Below are 20,814 nucleotides of genomic sequence, written 5' to 3' on the forward strand. Positions count from 1 at the left end.
TGCTGCCACTCCATCAAACTCCATATGACCCCCAAACACTGTTTAAATTAGAGTTATTAAAACCTTGCTGAGGTGCGCCTGTACTCAAGCAGAAATAAAAGCAGTTGTCCATTTGAAATAATTGCGAAAATAAGGCATTAATCAATGAAAACTGCATCTCCATGCCTATTTCTTGTATCATTATTAAGGTGGTCATGGGTAAAGGATGGTATGAAATGTTTTCTCTCTTCTTTGAGGCCTATCTGCAAGTGTTTCTATCACAAATTACTTCAATAGAAAACTATATTGATGTAGGTATTAAAGTGTACCAAACAAAGCCCCTGTAAGTCCTTCCTTCCTGTCTGTGCAGACTTCCAACACATTGTCTTGGACCCTGTATCATCTGGCGAAGGAACCTGAGATCCAAAAAGCCCTTTACCAGGAAGTGATCCGCGCCATCCCGGAAGACCAGATCCCAACCACAGAACATATTGCAGAAATGCCGCTGCTGAAGGCTGTGATCAAGGAGACGCTAAGGTAAAACCCTTGAGCTAAGGCCAGGAGTCCCAGGTGTGGGACATCGGAAGTTGCACATGTTTTCTGTGTGGTCAGGGTGAGGGGTCAGTCACTAATGCCTTGATGGGCTCCAGAAGGTAATATCTGTACATCCTCTGGCCCAGTTACAGAAGTGATGGTGAGGTCGCTGCTGACCGAAGGTGCATAGGACCGGTAAGACCTGGGTGCTTCTGTGGTGCCTCGAAGAACACGCCAGTGACCAGCTTCTAATGAGGCATGCCCCAGAAAATTGATTCTATGTGCCCTACTAGCATAGCTTCCCCACCACATTAGACAACAGGCTGGACACTGTAGTACTACCAATTTTCATTTGTTTATATTTGCTATATTTTATATTTAGCTGAAACGGCTGTAGTTACATAGTGCAGACGAGATTACCAAATTCAGCCTAGGGGTTAGTAGGGTAACAAGGATACAAGGTAGGCATGCAGGATTATAAGGTGTTCATGAGGATGCTTTCATAGTGCTGGGTGTATATGAATCGGATGGGTACACAAAAAAGATTGAGAGTTTGGTAGAGACCGTATGAGCGGAGTATTCATGTTTACAGAGTGCACACAATGTTGTTTACATATTTACTGGGTACATTAATAGAAATGGTTATGTGAAAATATTTAGGAGCTAGAATTGTCACACACCGTCAAGGACATTTGTTATGTCAACCCTAAACTTGCCTCCAAACCCCTGCTCTGGGTGTCTACTGGCAGTACATAAGCGACAACTGGTACACCATGCCAGCATGCCGTCAAGGATTATTTGTCTCCCAGAAAGCTCCTTCCATGGATGCAGGCACTACTACAGGGAAAAATATCCATGTAAACATCATAGAACTCTGAATATGCTAACCTGACTGCCACCAACATGGCAATAGCACTGACTTTTTCCCAGAAAGATTCAGTGACCAGGCCACCAAGTTCTAAGTGAGGCTCTAAGTTTGGACTTGGGATGGTGTAATGGTCTTATTAATCCTCCCTAGCACTTGAAGCAAGACCATTTGTAAAACATACTGTGTTGATGTAAAAATGTGATAATGAATCTGTCTCTTTTCATTCTCTGCCCCTCAGTTTTCCACACTATCGCTAGCCATTCTTCTGCTTTTCTCTCCCGCTATTTGTTTCAATTCACCTCATCCCCAATTATTTTTTTTAAATCTCGCCACCCTTGTCTCATAACCCTAATATTATATTTCACTGCTCCTTTCCATGCCTGTGCTTCCATACTATCTCTTTTCAGTCACCACTCCCCCCCTTGTGTTGTCTCCTTCTGTTCTCTATCTTCCTCCACCCATGGGTCCATTTAACCAATTGTTCTCACCCCTGAAGAAGGCTGCAGCAGAAGACATGATTATACACACCCACATTTTCTCAAGAGAGCCCCCAAATGTTTGTATTGATAGTTTCTGACAGAAGCTTTTTAGGAGCCCACTTCTTCCAATTGTACAATAAAATGTATGGCAACACAGGATCTAAGCAGGGCCTCAAAAGAGATCTCAAGGGCACAAGTCCACAGGAATGTGATTTGAGGAGTCATAGGAAAAAATCTCTGTTGCACCACTCTGCTACAATCAGTGAAACCACTAACAATGGCCAAGAGTGAGACTTTGTGTCACGCATTATGGCTCACAACCAGTGAACGAGACTGTACCCCATAGTGTGTGATTCAAACTAAATGAGTGACACTGAGAGCCATGGGGTGTGACTCCCACCAATTGAATGAGACTGTATCAATCACACTAATTGATTGAGGCTAGGCTCCGCGAAGCAAGGCTTTAAAGCAATAAGCAAGTCTGATCCAAGAGGTGAGATTCTCACCTATTTAGTGGGTTTGTGCTCCAAGATGTAAGACTCTCATTCACTGGATCGCATTCTGCTTCAAAAAGTAACAGCCAATGGGTCAGACTTATCTACACGGCATGCGACTTGCACACGGTGAGAAAGACTTTGCAGCAAGCTGCCAAAGAGACTCTGCAGTAATGTAGAGACTTTCATCAGGTGAGTAATGCAGGGCTCCAAGCGCTGAATATCATATGTAATGTGTGAGCGTGAAATTCAAGACATGAGACTACAACCCATCATGCTCTTTCTAGCTCATGGCGTTGGCGCCTCTCCATCTTGTGTTCTCTGGTGCGTTCTGTTTTACTCTAGACTCACATGCTATGTGTGTGTGCTACTGGAGGCTCCACCCTTTCCGGCCACTGCAGCGTCTGAAATGATTTTTAAAAAGGACATAAGGGACCATGGTAGAGAGACCCTGACCCCCTAACCCTTGTGGGAAGCAGCACTAATTAACTCAACTGTGGGTCTGGGTGGGAGGGCTCACGCATTCTCAGGCACACACACCCACACACACATTCCTCCCCGGCATATTTTGTTTTTACATATTGACTCACATCAGACCTGGGCGATGGGGCCCCTAAAGCCAAACATTCCCTGGGAAAGGGGGGGGGGGCTGACTCATGGCCCCCTCCCACCAGTCATTAAAAAATAGAAATTTGCCACCTCATTTAGATTTTTTTTTGTCATCAATGATGTCATGAGTGATATCATTGATTGTCATTGCACATGTCATAACTGATGTAATATGTGAGGTCATAAGCACTGCATGGGGACCATTTACAGTTAGCTCACTGAACTATGACTGGGAAAATAACCTTTTTTTAAAGTAAATTTCTAGTTTTTATTTAATGTAAGTGAATGTCTTCTATACCTAACTATAATGCAACTTTAACCTTGTTTTTCAGTGACTCTATAATATGTATTTGGATATATATATATATATATATATATCTCCTACTGGCGGTCGCCAGTATAGTTAGGACCTAGAGCGTTTTTTCATTTGCAATAACTTTGGCATTGTTTGATGATTCAATTAATTTCTTTCTTTATTTGGATGGAAACACATCCATAAAAGATACAATAATACAATCATACAATAACAAGGTCATTATAATCAGACAAAACACGCAGTTGGTTAAAACAGAACAAGTTACTAAAACTCTAAGGATACGCCCCATTGCGCCAAGAATGACCTCTTGAATACAAAAAAGCTTAGATCCGTGAGTTGCCTGTAGGATTGTGTGCAGCAGTCTAGTGGTCGGGGGTGGAGTCGTCGGAGGAGTAGGAAAGGGAGGAGCAGGGGACAGGAACTGGGGGCAGTTAGAGTAGGGATGGGGAACAGGACAGAGCCATAATAAAGAGCTCGTTAATAGGATATAGTGTGCAGTGTCCTTATTTGTAGCAAGACCCTACAGCTGGCGACGAGGGTGGGATGGCATGCTGTGCCATGCCCGGACCCCTGGAAATGAGTAGCCCCGTCCCGTGGAGCACGTGGAAGAAGTCGCCGTCGCGACACGTGTGTCCCGAGTCACGCCGCCGCCGAGATTGCAGAGGCTAGTGGTGAGTGCGTGCAGCTCCGTGGCTGGTCCGCCGCGTGGCGCAGAATTGTGGTAGCACTGTGAGCCCTGAAACTCAAGTGCCCAAGAAAACGAAACCGCCGCCGAAGTTTACAGGGCCAGCGGTGAAGAATTATAGGTCCGCGGCTGAGCGGAGAAAGCTGTGTGAGCGCCAGCGAGCGCTGAAAGTGGGGGCCTACCCCAGATGCGGGCCCGTGTGCAGGACCGCTGTTGAGCCCACCCCAGACTCACCGTCCAGCTGGGACCACCGGCTGCCTTCGGTGAGTGTTGACCGACGATAAAAACCCAAGGAAATGATGAACGGAGCGTTGACAATACAAGCACTCACCCCCAGTCAACTGATCTGGGTTTAATCCATCACCGTTCTTTAGCCCACTCTGCCACCCCAGTTCAGACATGGCCATATGCAAATCAGTCTGACCCTGTGCCTGATGGGAACAGTCCAGCCCGAACTGCCAAACCATGCCTTCCCTAGACCGGAAACAAGCTACCGAGGACCGGTTTCTGGCATTTCAGCCGTCTTCAGCCCGATAAGCTTGAATCCAGTACCAAAGTGAGCAAGGGACTCACATCTGAGCATACCCTGCCAACTTATGGCGAACAAAGAAAAACCAAAGGAGGCATACCCTCCATCATTTCCTTTGGAGAACTGAGATCGCAGCCACCAGGGCCTCTATGTGATAAAGAAAGTAATTCAGCCGGGGACGCTGGGCAGTGGCAAATTTATGGTGTAACTCTTTTGTGATATTAACAGCCTGGGCTTAAACTGTCATTTGCGAGAAAAAGGTCTGTCTTTCCTATGGCCTGGAAGGATTCGTTTATATTACGTATCCAAGGGATTTTATTACCATGATCCAAATCCAGACAATCTGCTAGGATCAAGGAGTTTAAACACTTATCTTCACATGTTCATATCTTTATCCAGCAAACTAAGGGTTTAACTGCCACTTGGTCCACCAGATAACCATCCTCTAACTCTTCATGCACAGACGAAGCTGGCATGCCTGGAGGGACTCGAAGGATTCGATGCAAAAACGTATTTTCCACCACCTGTAATCTATGAGAAGGGTTGTACACTCAGATCTCACTACCATATAAAATTTTCACAGTTGCCTTAGATTCGTACAGTTTTAAAATGACCTCCGGTGCCCATTAGCTCAGTCTGCTAGCAAAGCTGAAAATAGCCCCCACGGATTTGTGGGGGTTATTTCCATCTAAGAGGGCTTTCCACTGTAAACTATCATCAGATAGCACTCCTAGATAGGGGAAGACCAGAACCTTAGCAAGAGTATGGTGACCAGCTTTAAAACTTTTCGTACTAAACCCCCGGCGACCGGCAACTAATACATACGACTTAGTAAAATTAACAGACAGTTCTAGCCTGTCTATATAAAAAACAAAGCCATCTATTAAAATCTGCAGGCCGTGGGCTGGGCGGGCCATAGGCACTGCATCATCGGCGGGCGTAGAGTAAAACTGGCAAGGCGCTCATCCCCACTCTAGGGGAATCCGGCTAAAGTGCCAATAAGGTTGCTTCAAGACCATTAATGTAAACCGAGAATAAATATGGAGCTAAAATAAATCTTGGTGCAAACCCTTCGTACAGTTAAAATGATTTGTAAGTGCCCCCTCATGTGTATATCTCACTGCAGCTGTCGTCTGGCCATGGAGTGATGTAAGTAAATGGACAATAGAATGGTCCAAAGAAATTAAAATTTCCCACAACTTAGTCCGGTTAACTCGGTCAAAAGCGGATGTAAGGTCCATGAAGGCTAGATACAAAACACCAGGTTGTATCAGTGTGTATTTGGCTGTCAAAAGATAAAGATTAAGGCATTGGTCTGTAGTTGACCTGCCTTTATGGAAACCAAATTGAACGTCTGATAAAATCTGACTGTCTATTGCCCACAAAGACAATCTGGATGAAAGAACCTGACCCAGGACCATACTACAGCATCAATAAGGGAGATCGGACAATAAGATTGCGGATTGTCCTTTCCCCCTTTTTTGTAAATTGGGATTATTGTAGTGGTAGACCAGGAAGGCAACATCCCCAATAAGGCTGCTGCATTTAGGACTTGAGTTAATAGAGGGGCCCAGACCTCAATATTATCGTGAAAGAGATCTGGGGGTGTTCCGTCGCGACCCGGGGCCTTATTTAGCAATAGCAGCTCTATGCTTGAGTGTACCTCATCCAGAGAGAAGCTAATGGGGATTATATCCAGAATAGGAGGTATATCTACCCATTGCTCCACCAAGGAGCCTACAATATACAACTTTTTAAAATGGGAAACCCACTGGTCTGACGTAATATGATGGCACATGGTCGGTCTCGCTGGTTCCGCAAAGCAGGGACTATTAATGAGCTTCCAGAATAAGGCTGAATCCCTCAACTCCCACACTTTGGATAAATCCTCCCAGGCCTGCTCTTGCAAATGGCGCCTGCGCACTTTCACCGACTCTTTGTAAAGGCGCCAGCACAGAGTCATTCTATCTTTCTACCGGGGCACCTGCTTCAGTGCAACCTTTAACCTTGCGAGCACTTGCGATCAAACCACGAATAAGTAACCTGAACAAGCCTCACTGTCTGTGTAGTTAAAAAGCCAGAAACTACCGGGGTGATGAACGCTAGTATGTCCTCGCAGAAGTATAAGGATCCAAACAAAGGCCTATCTCAAGATGGCAGGAGGAGAAACGGCTATGATTAAAAGCCTTGGCATCTATGCTTGAACAACATAGAGGCCTACCCTGATCCTAGGGGTGCCTGGGAATTACGAGGGCCCATTGTATGGATGCCCACCCCCTCAGTATTTGTTAAATTTAGCGGGAGACTTGTGCACCCCGCACCCTGGGGACAACCCCCACACCACCACCGGGGCTTTCTGTATTTTAAAAAGGAAGGGTGGCCCATTCTTAAGAAAGGAAGGGGGCCCTCTTGGAGCCTTAGATGGCCCTGGGGACCACCACTCCCCAGGGCAGGCTCAGGATATGTAATGGGGTGCCCACTTCTGTACATAGCTGTTTGCTGTGGCTTGGCGGGAGCTTTAACCATTTCTTCCAAGCTACAGCAAACACTCCGCTTCCAGATCTCGCTTGCTGGAAGTGGAACATTCTTCTGCTTTCCTGCCCGCTGTGAAGCGAACAGGGAAACAGACTAATTGCTTTCACACACATGGAACTGCCTTAAGACTTCCCCCGTAGTCCCAGGGAACAGCAGAAAGAGGCAGAATAAAGGACAGAAATGAGCAGCAAGAGGAAGAATAAAGGTCTGAAATGAGCAAAAAGAGAGAGAATTAAGGTCCGCAATGAGCAGGAGGAGGTTAAATAGTGGTGAGAAACGATCAGCAAGAGGCAGAATAGCAGAATAGAGGTCAGAAGCGAGCAGAATAAGGTAGAATAAAGGTCAGTAATGAGCAGAAAAGGCAGAATAAAGGTTAGAGGCGACCTTGCTGAGAATTACTGAAACCTCGTCGGAGGCCCACACCCTTTCTCAGCCACTCTGCAATGGGCCTGCTTGCACTCTACTGTTTGGGGGATGAACTCCCCTTGGATTCTGAGGGTTGCCCGGCCTCTGGCGAGTGCTTGTCAAATCTCACGCACACAAAGTGATGTGACTAGTGCGTCAATGGAAAAAGAGATTCCACTCCGTTGCGGAGTGCGGAGTTTAAATGTAACTCCGCTTTCTTAGCGGAACGCAGAGTTGCCAAATTCCGAAAGCGGAGCCAAATATTACACCCAGGCCTAGAAATAAACAAAGGTTACAGGGACATTATAGTTAGGAAAAAGAATTTTAAAAACTTAGAAATTCATTGAAAGGCCAAATGGTACAGAGACATTATAGTTAGTTGCACATTTCACTTGTACAAAGTTATAAGTACCCAAACTAACTATACGTTGCGCTCCCGTTATGCACTGCTTCTGACCTCACATAGTACATCACTCATGACATGGTCCGTGACATCACTGATGATTTCTCAAATGACATCACTGATGACATCCTCCAGTGAGAGTGAGTGTTTTCTAAAAATGTATCCATGCTAAGCCCCCTTTGTGCCTCTGTGTGCATGCAGGGGGGCACATTTTGTGCCCCCTTGTATATTGCACCCCCAGTTCCTGTATGGGAAGGAATGCATGACATAGTGCATTCCTTCCTCTGCAGGCACACCAGTGACTGCTGACGTCTCTTCTATGAGCCTTTAGACAGGCACCGTCATGGGACTGCTGCAGCATGTCCGCCTGCCAAGTATTACACTTGTAATCCGGTGGGTAGTGTCAGAATGGCTTTGGCAGTCCTCCTGCAGGGCAATGGCATGGCGCTCAGGAGGAGGACTGCCAAAGTCATAATCAGGCCCTTAGTCTCCTGTCCTGAAAAAGTCTAACAAAAAGAATATATTGGGGCAGGGTAGGGATGCCCTGATAGCCAAAAGTAAAAAAAAGATTTATTTCCCCAAAATCCTGCTGTTCTCCCGAGTTCGGTCCTGGGGACCAATACTTTTCATTGTTCCTGGGCGCTCCCCCCAGGGACACTGAGATTCCCTACCCGGGAGAGGGTGAGCACACCCTGCCCAGACTTTCCTGGGAAGGGTACTGTTAGAAATGGGATTTCTGGTAGTCTAGAGCACGGGCCGAAGCCAGGCAAAAATCTCCACTTTAGTCAGGATAAGGGAGTTACACTCCTAAAATAACCTCTGCTCACCCCCTTGGTAGCTTGGCACGAGTAGTCAGGCTTATCTTAGAGGCAGTGTGTAAAGCATGTGCCCAGAACCCACAGTAATACAGTGTACGCACTACAAACGACGGACACCACGCCAGTTTAGAAAAATATCCAATATTTTTATATAATTAAAACAAGACCAAAAACGACAAAAATCCACAGTACTATATGAAAAAAAGCTTTTAGTTACCAAAATAAGTTTAAAACAAAGTTCCTCAATGTCGGTATCTCCATCCGGGGCTACCACGGCGTCGTGAATAACAAATCCAACAGTTCTGGTTGGTCGCGGGGTTGCGGGCCAACTACGGTGTCGGGAAGACCTGCAAACAGTACCTTTGAAAAATGCAGGGTGATGAGGCCCTTGAAGTCACTTGCGTTGCAGGTCAAGCTCCTCGCTGATGGAATCAGGAGCGCTGGCGAACCTCCTAGCCCTTGACCCTGGTCGCGCCCCCAACTGCGTCCAAGCCGCTCCTGGTCACACCCATGGACCTTTCTCATGCTACTCCTGCAAATTCAGCGGCACCGACAACATCTCCGCTACGATCCCACCACAGACTCTCGAGCCCAACCACCTACAGTGCATCCTTCTCAACACCCGATCGGTCCACAGACACGCCATTGACCTATGGAATCTACTAGATACCATCTCTCCAGACGTCGCCTTCCTAACAGAAACTTGGATGAACGCCTCCTCCGCCCCAGACATCACCATTGCCATCCCCGAAGACTATAAGATCACTCGCAAGGACCGTACCGGCACAGGAGGAGGAATCGCTATCGTCCATAAGAAATCAATCCGCATATCAACCAGCTCTGACGCCAATCTCGCCAACTCCGAACACCTTCACTTCCAGATCCACATCGACCCCAAGACCACACTCAGAGGCACCCTCCTCTACAGACCACCAGGACCCCGCGCAAAATTCAGTGAAGACATCACGGACTTCATCACTCCGCACGCGCTCCCCTCTAAAGACTACATCCTTCTGGGAGACCTCAACTTTCACCTCGAAAAGATCAACGACCGCAACACCGCCACCCTCTTAGACAACCTCGCCAACCTCGGACTTAAACAACTAGTCAATTCCCCCACCCACATCGCAGGTCACACACTCGACCCCGTCTTCACCTCCAGCAATCATGTCTCCTTCAGCCACACTACGGATCTCCTCTGGACTGACCATAGCTGCGTTCACTTCACCTACAACAAGCCGACACCCACCAACCACCTCCAACCAACTCTGCAAAGAAACTGGAACAAAATCACCACGGACCAGATTACCGCCTCACTCCTTCTTAACGCCCCAGCCCACTCCTCAAACCCCGACCAAGCCGCCACCAACCTCACCCTATGGTTGTCCAACACCGCCGACACCTCAGCACCACTGAAAAAACGTCAAAGCAAACCTGGCAGCAAAAAGGCCTCATGGTTCAACGATGATCTTAAGAAGTCCAAGAAACTCTGCCGCTCCCTCGAAAAGGCCTGGAAAAAAGACCCAACCACTAGCACCAAGGACGCCTTCAAAAACGCCACCCGCACTCACCACCAACTAATCCGAAAGGCCAAGAAAACAGCATTCAAGGATCGACTTGACAACAACGCCCACAACAGCAAGGAACTTTTCAACATCGTCAAGGAATTTTCCAATCCCTCGGCCAACTCCAACGACATCACCCCCTCTCAAGCCCTCTGCGACTCCCTAGCCTCATTCTTCCACAACAAGATTGCAGACATCCACAACAGCTTCGACAACCTACCCGGAAACCAACCCACCCTACAATTTGCTGAACATTCTCCCCCCGTGAATACCCTTAACAACTGGAACCCAATCTCCACTGAAGACACAATCCGCCTGATGAATTCCATCCACTCAGGATCCCCCACAGACCCATGTCCTCACCACATCTTCAACAAAGCAGACTCCGTCATAGCACCGCACCTCCGAGACGTCATCAACTGCTCCTTCAACTCCGCCACCTTCCCGGAAGACTGGAAACACGCTGAACTCACCGCCCTGCTGAAAAAACCCACAGCGGACCCCACCGAACTCAAAAACTACCGCCCCATCTCGCTCCTTCCATTCCCGGCCAAAGTCATCGAGAAAGCTGTCAACAACCAGCTCGCCGCCTTCCTCGAAGCCAACAAATCCCTCGACTCCTCACAATCCGGCTTCCGAGCAAAACACAGCACTGAGACCGCCCTCATCACAGCAACAGACGACATTCGAACTCTACTGGACAATGGAGACACAGTCGCCCTCATCCTCCTCGACCTCTCCGCAGCCTTCGACACAGTCTGCCACAGCACCCTTTTACAACGCCTCAATAACATCGGAATCCAAGGAAAAGCACTTGAATGGATCACCTCGTTCCTCTACGGAAGAACCCAGAGAGTCCGCCTCCCACCTTTCAAGTCCGAGGCCACTGAAGTCATCTGTGGCGTACCACAAGGATCCTCACTCAGCCCCACCCTCTTCAACGTATACATGAGCCCCCTCGCGGCCATCGCCCGCCAACACAACCTCAACATCATCTCTTACGCGGATGACACTCAACTAATCCTTTCTCTCACCAAAGACCCCAGCACCGCCAAAACTAACCTACACGCAGGAATGAAAGAAGTTGCCGAATGGATGAAACAAAGCCGTCTGAAACTGAACTCAGATAAAACAGAAGTCCTCATCTTAGGTACATCCCCCTCTGCATGGGACGACTCCTGGTGGCCGGAAGCCCTCGGAAAAGCACCCATCCCGACAGACCACGCACGGAACCTAGGCGTCATCCTGGATTCTTCACTATCTATGAACAGACAAGTCAGCGCCGTATCCTCTTCCTGCTTCAACATTCTTCGCATGCTCAGAAAAACATTTCGCTGGATCCCCTCCGAAACAAGGAAAACAGTCACCCATGCTCTGGTCACGAGCCGACTGGACTACGGAAACACCCTCTACGCAGGCACTACCGCTATACTCCAGAGGAAACTCCAACGAATCCAAAACGCCTCAGCCAGGATCATATTAGACATCCCACGCAACGAACACATCTCTGGTCACCTTAAAGACCTCCATTGGCTACCCGTCAATAAGAGGATCACTTTCCGACTGCTAACCCACGCACACAAATCACTCTACGACATCGGACCAGAATGCCTCAACTCACGACTGTCCTTCTACACCCCCTCCCGCCAACTACGTTCTTCCAGCCAAGCCCTCGCCACGGTACCTCGCATCAACAAGACCACCATGGGAGGCAGATCCTTCTCATATCTAGCTGCTAAAACATGGAACTCACTCCCCGCTTACCTTCGCCTTACCCAGAACCACCTAGCATTCAGAAAGCAACTTAAAACGTGGATATTTGACAAGTAATCCCCCTCCCCTTTCTAAGCGCCTTGAGACCCTCTGGGTATGTAGTGCGCTATATAAATTTCTCTGACTTGACTTGACTTGACTTGACTGGCGTCGGCAGGCGTCGGGTGCTGCTGTGCAAAGTGCAGTGGTGCAGCGTGCGTCGCCCCAGGTTGCGGTACGAGCAGTAGCTCGGTGGCGGGGTCAGATGGCGTCGTCGGTGAGACCAGGGTCGCGGTGCGAGATGAAGGCGGTGCTCGTCATGGTGCTTGCAGGTCATGTGCAAACAGCGGCGTCGACGTTACTGAAGCGCTGTCGTTGGCTGACGAGCGGGAGTCGATGGTGCCGGTGTCGGTGGGCCAAGGCTGCGGTGCGGGATGAGGGCGGTGCTTCGTATGACTTATGAGCGGCGCCCTTGAACCACGGTGCAAGCAGCCACGTCTATTTCGGCGTGGAGTGGCGGCGTTAAGGAGGCCAAGGCGTCCTCGTGAAGCAAGGTGGTGCAGAGTGCGGTGCCCACAGGTCGCGGTGCGAGTAGCAGCTCGGTGACAGCATCAGCAGGTGGCATCGGTGAGACCAGGCGGCGTTGCGGCGATGCTAAGGCTTCGGCATGAAGCGGTGCGGAGTGCGGTGCCCACAGGTCGCGGTGCAAGCAGTGGCTTGGTGGCGGCATCAACAGGCGGCGTCAGTGAAACCAAGGTTGCGGTGCGGTGTTGCGGCGGTGCCCTCTGCGGTGCTTTCAGGACACGGAGTCGGCAGCAGTGTCCTAGATGTCGTTGAGTTGCTGTTGAGTTGCTGTTCCTCTGATCCATCACAAAACACACAGTCCCCAGTGCTGCGGGCAGAAGAGATTCAAGTCTCAGAAATTAGGTTGCAGAAAGTCCAGTCCAGGCCTTTCATTACCCAAGAGAGAAGCAGCCACTGCAGGTCAGCCCAGCAAAGTGGTAGTTCCTCCTCCAGCTCTTATTCTTGGCAGTCTTCTTGATCCAGATGAGTTCTAAAGTTCAGGGGTCTGGGACCCAGTATTTATGTCCAAATATCCTTTGTTCTTTCAGGAAGAGGGTGTCTGTGCCTGGCCAGAACCATTTGGGCTTTCTCTGTTGTGAATTCCTGGCAGGAGGTGGAAACGACATTTGTCAGAGGCAGACCAGACCCTTTGAGGTGCAAGGAAAACTCCTCACCCTTCCCCCATCGTAGCCCAGTTCTATTCAGACCTTTCCTGACCTACCTAGACTATCTGGAGCCCCTCAGGCCCCACAGCCGTCTGTCATCTAAAACCCAGACAGGCAAACCACATTCCAGCAGAGGCACACAGGATGACGGAGCAAGAAAATACACACTTTCTAAAAGTGGTATTTTCACAAGCAGAATGTAAAAATCACCTTCACTAAAAGATGCATCTTTAGATTCTGAGTTCAGGCATACTAAATGTTCTTTTCTTACCAAATTCCCTGGGCCAGTTATGTTTATAAGATGTTATAAACAACCCTCCCATTCTATCCTATGGGGAACTGGTAGCCTTGCAATAGTAAAAAACGAAATTAGCTGTAATTCACTATTAGGACATGCCACACACACCAGGGCATGTCCACCCTTTCACATGCATTGCACCCTGCCCACAGGGGTACCTTGGGCCTCCCTGAGGGATGTCTGACATGTAAAAAAAAGGGAAGGTTCGGGACCGGCCAGTGTGTGAACTGGCCTAGTAGACATGACAGTTACAAACTGTGTGCAGACTCTGCAATGGCAGGTCTGAGTTATCGTTTTCAGGGCTACTCACAGGGGTGGCACAACCAGTGCTGCAGGCCCCCGGGTAACATTTGATTCACCGGCCCTGGCACACGCAGTGCACTTTACAAGGGGCTAACAGGTAAATCAAATATCCAATCATGGAAACACCAATCAATACCACAATTGACATAGAGAGCGCCTGCACTTTGCTACTCATCGGGAGTGCGAAAAGTGCGCAGAAACGTTACACCAGCAAAAACAGGTCAAAACTGGGATGTCAGAAAGCAAAAACTCAGGTGAAACACGCCAAAAGATGCCAAGTCTAACAGGTACAGAACTAAAAAATGTTGCTCTCATCTAGGCTAGAGAGAAGGAAAGGTTCTGGTGTAGGATGGTGCTGGCCAGGGAGGCAGTAGGGGCTACAGTGGCTTTGGGGCTCCCCCGTGGCATGAATGTAGGCAGCACTGTGGATGCCCTGAGTGGGCACCGGGGAACCCACCTACCATCAAAAAATGGCTCGCACCCGCCAGGGAAGCCAGCTGGGGAAGCTGGGTACTGGGGCTCCCTCCACAGCCCTCAACACAATTTAGCTTATGGGTGCCCCATGTGGGCACCCGGCAGCAACTAAAAAATGACTGAGGTATCTGTGGAGCCAGCCAGGGCCGCAGGGGCCCTCTAGCTCCCCCATGACCCACAACATTAAAAAAAAGAATTGGGTGCCCCGGGTGAGCACAACAGCACCCAAAAATTTTTATAATGTTTAAAAAAAGGTGAATAATAAATGAGTGGCTCAGGAGCTGTTTGTTTATTATTTACTGCTCCGCTACGGGGGGCCCCGTAATGCCTTGCGAGGGCATTTTGTTTATTTTTGGGGAGCTTGCTTAATGCTATGGGGGGCTGCAGGGAGTGTAGCTGCCCCTCAGGAACATTAAAGAAATACTGTAAATCTCCAGGGTCGTTAAATCTATGACCCCAGGAGAGCTCACCCTATTTGTTTAAGGCACTCCTACCTGAAGCTCTATGCTCTTCATCTGGAGTGCAGAACCCCCTTGTGGTTGATGCTATGGCTGCTTTTGAAGCTTAATTTTTTTTTTTTAATAGACTTAGAAATTTTTTTTAATAAAACATTTTTTTAAGGCATTCACTTTTATTACAACATTTCAACATTTGAAAACATCTAATAGACTTGCCCTGATGAAGTTCTTGGTATAGAACTAAAGGCGTTGGCTGTTTGCTGTACATTTGTCAATATTGTAAAGAAGAATAAAGATTTTTTTGATTTCTCTCAACACTGGACGGACATTCGTATATCTACTTTTTTATGGACTTCCCTGTAAGGTGGTGCAACCTGCAGTTACAAGTGTATATTTGGTTATTCTAACCGCCCCTAGTGGAACGGCTGGGGCAGCAGAGTTGCACACAGTGCGAGCATCAGGCTCTGTGTTAGGTTTAAATTATTGAGGATGCTATCTAAGGAGGGAGGTGCTTCACAAAAACTAGGGAGTTTTTGTATAGGTTGGCTGTTCCCTTGTTGCTCTAGAAATTAATAGTCATGTCGAGAATGAGTAGATTAGAATGAGTGAAGAAGTCATAGTAATATGAATAGAAAACCGACAGCTCAAAAAAATGAAGGCATAAAACAGTATTCAAAAGTAGAGGACAACGAAAAACGTAGTCCATGCAACAAAAGTATGCAATTATAAAAATTATATAAAACAAGTATATTCAACACGGTCATTTAATCCATGTAGCATCAAAGAATCCCTTTTTTTAATCCAATAAAGTTCTCACTGTAAGAGGTATTTGCGATTGTCTCTCCCATCCTTGAAATAAACAGTTTCAAGTATCATGTATACTTTTTTGGTGTAAAACCATTTAGCAGTTTTCGAGATTTTAAAGGAAATCCAAATTCATATATCTAGGGTCGCGAAGCCTTCGCGAATAATGACGAGTTTGTGCAGAGATCTGCAGAGCTCTGATTGGCTGTCAACACTTCAACCAGGAAGTGTTGGCAGCCGAGTCTCAAAACAAAAGGCAAGAAAAAAGTAATGGGGGCCAGGTACGAATACCCTAAGCCCTTAACATTGGTCTTGGAGTCGCCCAGGGACTCCACCAGGGCAAAACAGCATTTTTTTAAATCCATGGCGTTGTTCAAAATATAATCTTAAATATCACAGTGAATTTTGAAAAGAAAGCATGGTCTCCCATGCTTGTGTTTCAGTGAAGCACCCGGGGTGGGCCAGGTCTCGGTGACATGCATATTTTAACTAAAATAATGTAGGGGGGCACATGTGGCACCCCTCCAATGGCATTTTAATGCCCCGGGGACAGCCACCTCCACAGGGCTACATATGCAAGGGCCACGTGGACCCCCCGCGGGACCTAGGGATCACCACCTCCCAGGGGCTTATTAAAAAAAAAGGAGGCTGCATGGATCCCCTTCCTTGGGCTTTTAGAAGCCCCGGGGAACACTACCTTCCCAGGGCCAAATTTAAAATGTAAACATGCAGGGGGAGTACCCCGCAGAACCCCCTCCGGGCCATATACGGCCCGAGGACCACCGCCTCCCAGGGGCTGGCCCATGCAAAATAAATGAGAGGTGCCTCGCAGCTCCCCTCCTGGAGTCATTCAAGGCCCTGGGGACCGCCACCCCCCAAGGCTGGCTCCTGCTATCGCCAGAGGTGACCACCCTCAGGAGATGGCAATATGCTTTCGCTTCCCGCCATGCGATAGCAAGCATGAGCTCCACTCCCAGCAAGGGATAGCTGTCAAACTAAGTCTTCTTGCTGGGAGCGGAGTTTTCATCTGCTTCCCTGCCCGCTGTGAAGTGGGTATCGAAGCAGATGAAAGACTGCTCCCACATGCGGGAAGCTGCATAATTAGCAGCGCCATACGAGCGGCAGTAATGCCGGCTCCCGCTGGAGGTGAGGAGCTGGCATTCAGGGTGGGGCCAGGGCACCTAGGTAGATGTGGCCAGGCTCTGGAGGATAGAATTGTGGGGCTGAAATCGGCAAGGAGAGGGGGCCCATGTGGCCCCCTCCCCTCATTGACTTTTAGCCGGGCCCTTGTGGATGGGGTCCGATGGACCGTTCTGGCCCTGATGTTCATTTCACAGAAATTAAACCTCAACACGAAGCACGTACAAATATAAACATAGCAGGTGCCCCAGCTGAACCTCCACTACTGTACAGGACAAATGATCCTAACTCCCTGGCTTGGCGAGGGTAAAGCGAGTATGCTTTCTCAGAATTTCCATATTGAAAGATGATCTGAAATAATTTGTGGAGGTGAATGCATCATTGTATTGGAGTGCAATCCATAGTGACTGAGACAAGAGAGTCCTTCTTGTACTCCGGGCCAGACTGGCCGTAGCGGGCACCGGGCAATCCCCCGGTGCGCCGCACAGGTGGGGGGCCGGTTTGGAGCCCCTGGGGCCGTTTTTGTTACAGGGTCGTTTTTGCAGCATAGCTGCAAAATCAGCCCTGTAACAAAATCAGCCGAAAACAGGCCCTGGTAAAGAGCTCGGCGGCACCCCCAACCCCCCGGGGGGGGAGGGGGCCGACCGAGCACTTTGCCAGGGCTGGTTTTGGTTCCCAGTCCGGCCCTGCTTGTACTTACCTGGTGAGAGCAGAGTTCATGGCTCTCCCTTTAAATTCTAAGAGTATTCAAATGTACAAATCACTTGGAAGTGTCGAAGTTTGGCCCTGCCCACCTTAGTAGTATACAACGGTCTTCCTTCCTTTTGCCAGTATAATGAACAGCTTAACAAGTAGCCCTCAGTGCATTCCCCGCCGATTTTGGTTACGCATTCTTGATGCCGAGGAGTATGAGGACATCTCTTCCAAACAAAGAACCACTAGCTTCATATAGTAGAAAGACCCTTGTTTGTTGGAGATTTGCCTTTTTGTAGACTCGTTGTCTTCTCTACAGGAGTGTTCATGTTATCACATATTTCCGGATAAAGACATATGAGGAACGCACACAAGGTCACTGGAGACATTTCCTCATGGTCCTTTACGCAGCTGTAGTGTAGATTAAGTACTGAGCATTCACCCAAGGAGGAAGCACTTAGTGATTAACCAGTAGAAAGTTCTCCACTTGGGTAGTTATTTTGTTAAAAACTGTGGACTCTTATTGGATAAAGAGGCAAGTGCAGTACCTTTGTGGCCGAGTCACTCACAGCTACTGACACACCCACATAGACGGTTAGACATCCACTCAGGCACTCACATACCCACTGACAGACCTACTTAGATACTGATACACCCACTCACAGATCCCCTCAGACACCCACATGCCCACTCACAGAACTTCTCACATGCTCTCATAGACCCACTCGGACAGTAATGCCCCATGCACAGATGCCCTCAGACACTGTCCCACCCACTCACAAACCCACTCGGGCAATCCTGCACCCAATAACAGAACCACTTAGACACTCGCACAGTAACTTTCATGCCCATTCAGACACACCCACTCACAAACCCATACAGCCACTCACACCCACAAAATCACACATACACCCAGTCACAACCCCTTACAGCCACTCAGACACCCACTGACAGAACAACTCATACTCTCTCACACCCACTCACAGACCTACTTAGAGACTCACACACCAACTCACAGACCCACTCACAGACTCACCCAGAGACACACACACCCACTCACAGACCCACTCAGAGACTCACAAACTCACTCACAGACTGACTCACCCACTCCTTCTGGCATTCACAAACCCACTCAGACACTCTCACATCCACTCACAGACCCACTTGGACACTCTCACACCCACTCACACACTCATGCACTCACTCACCCACTCAAAGACCCGTACCATCACTCACACACCCACCCACAGACAATTACAGCCACTCACGCCCACAAAACTAATCACACACCCATCACAGACCCATACAGCCACTCACACACCCAGTCACCGATCTGTACAGCCACTCACACACACACTCTTAAAGGTTACAGGTCACAGTTAATAACTAAATAATAAAAAAACCTTCGAAATTCACCCAAAAAAACCAAAGGTTACAGGGATGTTATAGTTAAGAATTAACGTTAGGCTCAGATTTTACTCGTACAAAACCAGTGACATTCAGCAGTTATAGTTATCGGATCTCACTATAACTTACGCCCCCGCAATGCACTTCTTATGACCTCACATATTACAACGCTCATGACATCTCAAATGGATACAAATAATAATGTGCTGCATAATTTGCATTTTTGTTTTCCAATTAAATTTGGCACCATTTGATGACTGTAAAGTTTCAGGGTGATTCGTCAAGCGGGGGCCAATAAAAACGGAGGTTCCCAATGCAATGTACATGGGGATTTTGCATTTTTTTTATTTGACTACAGCCCAAACTGCTGAATGGATTTAAACCAAATTTGAGAGAAAGATCGATCTTGGTCCAGAAAGAGTGCTTTTTGTAATTTGCTGCAAATCTGCTCATTAGTCTGAGTTATTAAAGAAAAAAGAAATGTTTATATCTAGTGACGCAGATCCACAATCAATCAGCAATCCTTAGCAGATCCACTCATGGGGGATCTACGGATCCAAATCCAAGAGCCAGGCCCCGTTTGGCTGGACGCAACTTACAAGGGAAGTTGAAGCCGCCATTTTGTTTCTTGGCTGGGCCACTGAGGAGATACCCTAAAAAACACACAATCATAAGGGCTCAGGAGGATAAAGGAGTCCTGACCCCATTGGACACTTAAAAGAGTCTCTGAGGGACCTCTCATGGGCAAAAAAGTGTCCGTATTCTTTTTTTTGGGGCCAACCCGTGGATCCAAAGCGGCGCTCAGCATGACCCCAGTGTAAATCTGCGATGGATCAGCAGATCCGAAACCGAATGGAAAAAAAGTGCGCCCACTCACACACCGAAGTCCGTACGCAGTGTGTGGTTGGGTAATCCAATGGGGTTAACCAAACCCCGCCGCACCTGGGCAAAGGCTGTGCATGGCAGTTATTCTATTAATGTATGGTAATTATATATTACTTTATGTAAAAAAAAATAGAACTTCACTGAAAACCCAGAGGTTACTAGGACATTATAGTTAGCTTCATGATTTACCCACATATAACCATAGAAATTCAGCAGGTATGGTTATACTTATAGTTGAACTAATCGAAAGAAACTATAACTTGTGTCGTTAAGTAACTTTAGGCTACAAGTTATAGTTTTTTAACATAAGTATAACTGTAAGTATAACTATAACTGCTGAATTTCTATGGTTTTGTGTGGGTCAAAAGTGAACCTAACTATATCTTCTCTGTAAAAATAGTTTTTTCCTGTGAATATATATATATTTGTTTTGACCTTTTAAGGCTTTTTTCTCCAAAACAAACATGTAATATAAAAAATACATAATGGTAGAATGTATAATATGGTCCTATGTTGCGATCTTGGGGCGCTGATGACATTTAATAACCACTGGACCTTCGGCCTAGTAATTTATGATGTAACTAGAACCCATTGATGGCAGTAATGTACAATCTTACTCAGTTACTAATTATGTATTCATTCTCTCTCTGTCTGTGGGTGTGTGTGTGTGTGTGTGTGTATCTGTGCTGGTACAGGTAATTTATAGTAACATTTGCTCATGTGTAGAAATACAGTCAAAAGTAATGTAGTTACACCCTTTGGAGGTGTAGAAGATCAGTTCCACCTTTTGCATACCTTTGCACATCATATATATAGGTTATGCATTTGTCCCAACCATTATGCAAAAGTAACACACTTCGGCCCATAAACTACACCTTTGACCGGGAGCTGCAGTAGGCCCAGCTATATTTCTATGTAAATTGTGCGTAACGTGTATTTGTAAAGCACACGTTCACCCAGAAAGGTATCTCGGTGCTGAATGACAGATGTTCATTGTTACTCAAATCATTGGCACTCATTTTATAGACCTCAGAAGGAAGAAAGGCTGAGTGGATCCGCCGGGATTTGAACCTGTTACCATGAGGTGAAACACAGGCCCCTGCAGTGGACGCATTAGTACACTAAGCCACCAAACCCATGAATCTGTGGTGG

General features: G+C 47.6%; 1 protein-coding gene across 1 annotated transcript in view; it reads left to right on the forward strand.

Annotated features, from left to right (window-relative positions):
- Positions 1–20,814, forward strand: part of LOC144822105 (sterol 26-hydroxylase, mitochondrial-like) — a 96,426-nt gene that overhangs the window by 65,189 nt on the left and 10,423 nt on the right. The window contains exon 6 of the mRNA XM_078679230.1: positions 350–516. Within this exon, the coding sequence (XP_078535356.1) occupies positions 350–516 (167 nt within the window). The remainder of the gene's footprint in view (positions 1–349; positions 517–20,814) is intronic.

This window comes from Lissotriton helveticus, chromosome 3_1 (genome assembly GCF_964261635.1).
Source record: "Lissotriton helveticus chromosome 3_1, aLisHel1.1, whole genome shotgun sequence".
NCBI classification, from domain to species: Eukaryota; Metazoa; Chordata; class Amphibia; order Caudata; family Salamandridae; genus Lissotriton; species Lissotriton helveticus.